The 5,086-nt window shown below is 42.5% G+C and overlaps 1 protein-coding gene across 1 annotated transcript; it reads right to left on the bottom strand.

Moving 5' to 3' along the window:
* Window positions 1-1,441: 1,441 nt before the first annotated feature.
* LOC107895641 (uncharacterized) lies at window positions 1,442-4,128 on the bottom strand. Its single transcript, XM_016820890.1, has 7 exons — window positions 4,075-4,128; window positions 3,794-3,922; window positions 3,664-3,702; window positions 2,973-3,025; window positions 2,505-2,621; window positions 2,007-2,393; window positions 1,442-1,826 (listed from the first exon to the last, which is right to left on the bottom strand). Exons 1-7 carry the CDS (start codon window positions 4,126-4,128, stop codon window positions 1,442-1,444), a joined length of 1,164 nt encoding a protein of 387 aa, XP_016676379.1.
* Window positions 4,129-5,086: the final 958 nt, after the last annotated feature.

Raw genomic sequence — 5,086 nt, 5'->3', positions numbered from 1 at the left:
AGGCTCTTATGGTCCATGTAAATAATTGCCCTCTCGCCATACAAATAATCTTTAATGCGAAAACCACCGTAGCTAACTCTAAATCATGGGTGAGATAATTCACCTCGTGAGGCTTAAGCTGACGGGATGTATAACCAACCACCTTTTCATCTTGCATCACCACATAGCCCAATCCTACGTGAGACGTATCACTGTAAACAGCAAATTTCTTCCTAGACTCTGGCTGTACCAATATAGGGGCTTTGGTTAGCACTTTCTTCAGTTTTTCAAAACTCTTTTGTTGCTTACCAGTCCAAACAAACGACACCCCTTTTTGCAATAACTTAGTTAGGGGTAAGGCAATCAGTGAAAATCCTTCCACAAACCGTCTATAATAACCCGCCAAACCTAGAAAACTTTGAATCTCGGATACAGTCTTTGGTGGTTTCCATTCCAATATGGCTTCAATTTTTTGAGGATCAACCCTAATCCCCTTGGCAGACACCACGTGACCTAAAAACACCACCTCACGCAGCCAAAACTCACACTTGCTGAATTTTGCGTACAATTGCTTTTCCTTTAAGATTTGCAGAACCATAGGAACATGCCCATCATGATCCTCCTCGGTTCTCGAATACACCAAAATATCATCTATGAAAAAAACTATGAACTGATCTAAATAGTGTTGAAACACTCGGTTCATCATTTTTATAAAAGTAGCTGGCGTATTCGTTAACCCAAATGGCATCACTAGGATCTCGTAGTGACCATAACGAGTCCTAAAAGGTATTTTATACACATTCATTTCCTTAACCTCTAGCTGATGATAACCAGACCTCAAATCTATTTGGGAGAATACTGCAGCTCCTCGTAACTGATCGAATAGATCGTCTATCCTCGGTAAAGGGTACTAGTTCTTAATGGTCAGTTTATTTAGTTGTCGATAGTCAATACACATATGCATGGATGCATCCTTCTTTTTCACAAACAACACCGGTGCCCCCCACGGAGACACACTCGGTCGGATGAATCCTCTATCCAACAGCTCTTGAATTTGGGCCTTCAACTCCGCCAGTTCCTTCGGCGCCATCCTATACGGAGCGATAGACACTGGGGCTATTCCAGGTAGGAGTTCAATACCAAATTTGACTTCACGGTCGAGAGGCAACCCAGGAAGCTCCTCAGGAAATACATCCGAAAATTCCTTAACAGTTCTAACATTCACAATAAAAGGACCTTTAGAATCGGATGTGTTGACATAGGCTAAAAATGCTTCGCAACCCTTATGAATCAGCTTCTCAGCCTTTACGTTGAAATCACGTTAGACAGATAATCCTTTCACTCTCCTATCACAACCACCTCCTCATCATCCAAAGTTCTCAACACCATTCGCTTAGCAGCACACTCCAACTTCGCACGATGTTTCACTAACCAATCCATGCCTAAAATATTTTCAAATTCTCTATACGACAGTTCCATCAAGTTTGCTAGAAAGACCCCCTAGGACCTCCAAGGGCACATCTCTGAATAACTTGTTCACCCTAACCGACTGTCCCAGTTGACTCAACACCGTCATTTCACTAGCAGTACTTTCAGACTGAATACCCAATGTTTCAGACACAGTGCATGCAACATACGAGTGTGTAGACCCAATATCAATTACGGCAGTGTAAGGTACATTATAAATTAAAAACATACCAGTTATGATGTAAGGAGCGTCACTGTCCTCACGATGATGAGCAGCATAAATAAAAGCTGTTTGTCTTGCCTCAGTGTTACTCGGACCTCTGCCCAGTGTACCACGACCTCGCCCACTCCCATTTCCACCTCTGGCCTGACCACGGCCTCTCGGTGGCGGTTAACCACCTCTCATAGGCTGCACAAAACGCTACCCTACGACTTGCGTCCAAGTAACCTCCTGAGTACAGTTTCTAACCAGATGATCCTTCGACCCACACCTAAAGAATGCTCCTGTTCGATTCCAGCACTCTCCCTGATGAGCTCTCCCACAATTAGCGCAAGGTTACGGTCTTGCAGTAGCGGTAGGAACTTCAGCCCGAACTAGCCCATCAAATCTGGCCCTCTTAGCAAGCCTACCCAAAGAACTCAAGGATCCAAAATCCCTCCTAAACCTGACTCTATACTTTTCTCTGTTTTGGCACTTAGAACGCTTCACATCTTCAGTAATCTTTGCTTTTTCAACTAGGGCAGCAAAATTTCGCTCCCTCTGTGGAGCTATCAGCACACGCAATTCATTCCGAAGCCCATCCTCAAACCGCACACAACATTCATATTCAGTTGCAACTATCCCACGAGCATACCGACTCAGTCGTAAAAACTCTGCCTCGTACGCTACCACAGTCTTATTCCCTTGGGTCAAACTTAAAAATTCCTTCCTTTGAGCATCCACATAACTTGGCCCCACATATTTTCCTGAAAAGGCTGCTTTGAAGAAATCCCACGTCAAATGATCAGCTTGCGTACCCCCTCTCACAGTGAGCTACCATTGATAAGCCTTATCTTACAGTAACGACACCGCCCCTTTCAATTTTTTCTCCCCTGTATAGTCGAGATCATCCATTATCTGCTCCGTAGCCTCCAACCAATACTCTGCCACATTCGGAGCTACACCAGAAACACCCCTAAAAATTTCTACCCCATTAGATTAGAGTCACTCAGAAATTGACCCCCGGCCCACTGTTCCCGTACTCGCTCCGGCAACCCTCACAGTTCCAAATCGCCTAAGGCTGGGGATTACTTGCATAGTCAAATAGAAGGGTGAGTTTGCGAAACTCAGTGTGTAATCCCCTATCGGTCCATCAGTAATCGATGCATACAATATGATCTGGGCCTGAGACCTATGCAGTACAGTGTCATCTGGGCCTAAGCCCTATACAGTAGCAAAGTGGGCTAAAGCCCACATCAGTAAATACAACATAGATATGCAACCCAAACCAATCCATCCATCACACCTCTCGTACCATCTAACACACCATATGGGGAATAGATCAACCCACCCAGCCAGCACACCGAAAACGCAGCCAAGCTGTTAAGACAACGCAGCAGAGCTGCTACATATAACAAACGTGGCGTCGCAACTAATGTCAAAATATGTGGCAATGCCACTCGAATGGTAGAATGTGGCAAGGCCACCAGTACAGTACTACATTCGTATGAAAACCCAACCCTACTACAGAATGTCGTGACATAAAATCACGTATATGCATAGTTTTCACACATAAATATAAACATCTGCATAACATCCATCAAGTAGTCAACCTTCCTCTAAGCGTAAAAGTCATCTTTACCCCTCAAGGGTATTTCAGTCATTTATCAAATTTGGGGGTCTCGGTACCAATAACCACCCCTAACAGGCCTGCGGTCGTCTCGAATGACCCAACAACTCAATATGGCCTAAGTAGTGTAATAGGCCCAAGCGTCACTTGGCCCAAGTAGCCTACGTAGGCCATCTCGACCCATTTAGGCCTATAACGGCCTCTCAACTTGAAGTCACATACCGTGGGCTATGCAAACTAACGCCCATAACCAGTGGCCTTGGTTCTTCCTCATGAGCGGTTGCATCTTTCTGGCTTTTCAGCCTTCACCAATTTACACAGTCTCGGTGTGGTTTCACCCTCGTACTTATTGTTTGAAAGGTAATAGGCTAGGTGTATGACTACACACCTGATTGGAGATGAAAATGACGCGCTCCACCTGTCCAACCTAAAACCAACACATCGTTCCACAAACAGTTTAGTCACTTGGGTTATCCATTCATGAAAATCCCTTTACACACAATAAACATAACGCTTACCTTGATAGCCCAAGTAGGGTTCAATCCACCCTCAACCACCACTATTGATAGACTAAGAGAAGTAAGTAGCAATATTCGGACTATCCTAGCAACCACCACTATTGAGCAGCCGATGCCAAGAACACCCTCCTAGTGCAAATCAACACAGAAGGAAATTAAAAGAAGGCTAACATAGAACAGATGAGAAGAAGAAGTGCCAAAAACACAACACGCCCATGTATATGAAATAATAGCAGAGTTCGGGTATTGCTAGAGATTTGACAATCCAAGAGTAAACTTACTTTAACCCAGCAGGGAGAGTTTCGATCTGATAAGAGAGTATTCGGCTCAGGCATTAGGAAAAAAATGCAAAACCAAGAGCAAGTAGGGGATGAGTAAAGATCAAGAAAATGTTCGGTTAGCCCGAACAAAAAGGTGAGAAAGAAATAGAGTTAATCGGCCAAAGTGAAGTGTAGCAAAACCAAGTGGGAAGGAAAGGTATTCAGAAAAATAGTAATCAGCTAAGGCTGAAAAGAGAGAAAAGATTCGGCACAAGGAAATGCCACTTGGTAGCAAAATCGACACAAGAAAAATAAATGAAATATATGGACTAATATGAGTATAAGGAAGATTTGGCCTAACTATGATGTGATGAGATTTTGTGTATTTTGTGTTTTATGCAATAAGGACTAATTTGAAAAAGTATGAAATATCAGAGATAAAATGGTAATTTTCCTATTAATGTATTGTTGGATTAATTTGAATGAAACTGTGTTTAAATGAGGTTAATTTGAAATTGTATAGATCAAGAACAAAAGAAATCAGACTTGGATCGGGGAAAAGCAAAAATAGTCGAATAGCCGATTTATAACGTTCGTCGACATCCAAGGTAAGTCTCTAAGCAATTAAACATCATTTATTTCGAATATAAAAATGTTTACTATGATGATTCGAATTTTATACTTGTATAGTAGGGTAGCCGAATGTGGTTTAACATTGAATTAATGTGGTTGAATTTTATTCGACTGAGTTAAAACCTTTGAAAGTTTTATGAACAGTTTATGGAATGACTTTATAATAGCAATATTCGGGCTTTGATCCTAGCAAGCCTTGTGCTGGTGAATTTGATCAGGCTTTGTGCCTAGCAGGCTTATTGTCAGTGAATAAATATCAGACCCTGGGTCTAGCAGGCCTTGTGCCGGTGTGTGATTCAGGCTTATGCCTAGTAGGTTTTATACCGGTTATTTATTAGCCTATGCCTATAAGACTTCACATTGATGTGGAAATTGAGCATGTAAGTTGATCTATATGACC

The sequence above is a fragment of the Gossypium hirsutum genome, chromosome A10 (assembly GCF_007990345.1).
Source record: "Gossypium hirsutum isolate 1008001.06 chromosome A10, Gossypium_hirsutum_v2.1, whole genome shotgun sequence".
Lineage (NCBI taxonomy): Eukaryota > Viridiplantae > Streptophyta > Magnoliopsida > Malvales > Malvaceae > Gossypium > Gossypium hirsutum.
Note: the sequence above shows the minus strand (reverse complement) of the source record. Positions and strands in the feature narration are given on the sequence as shown.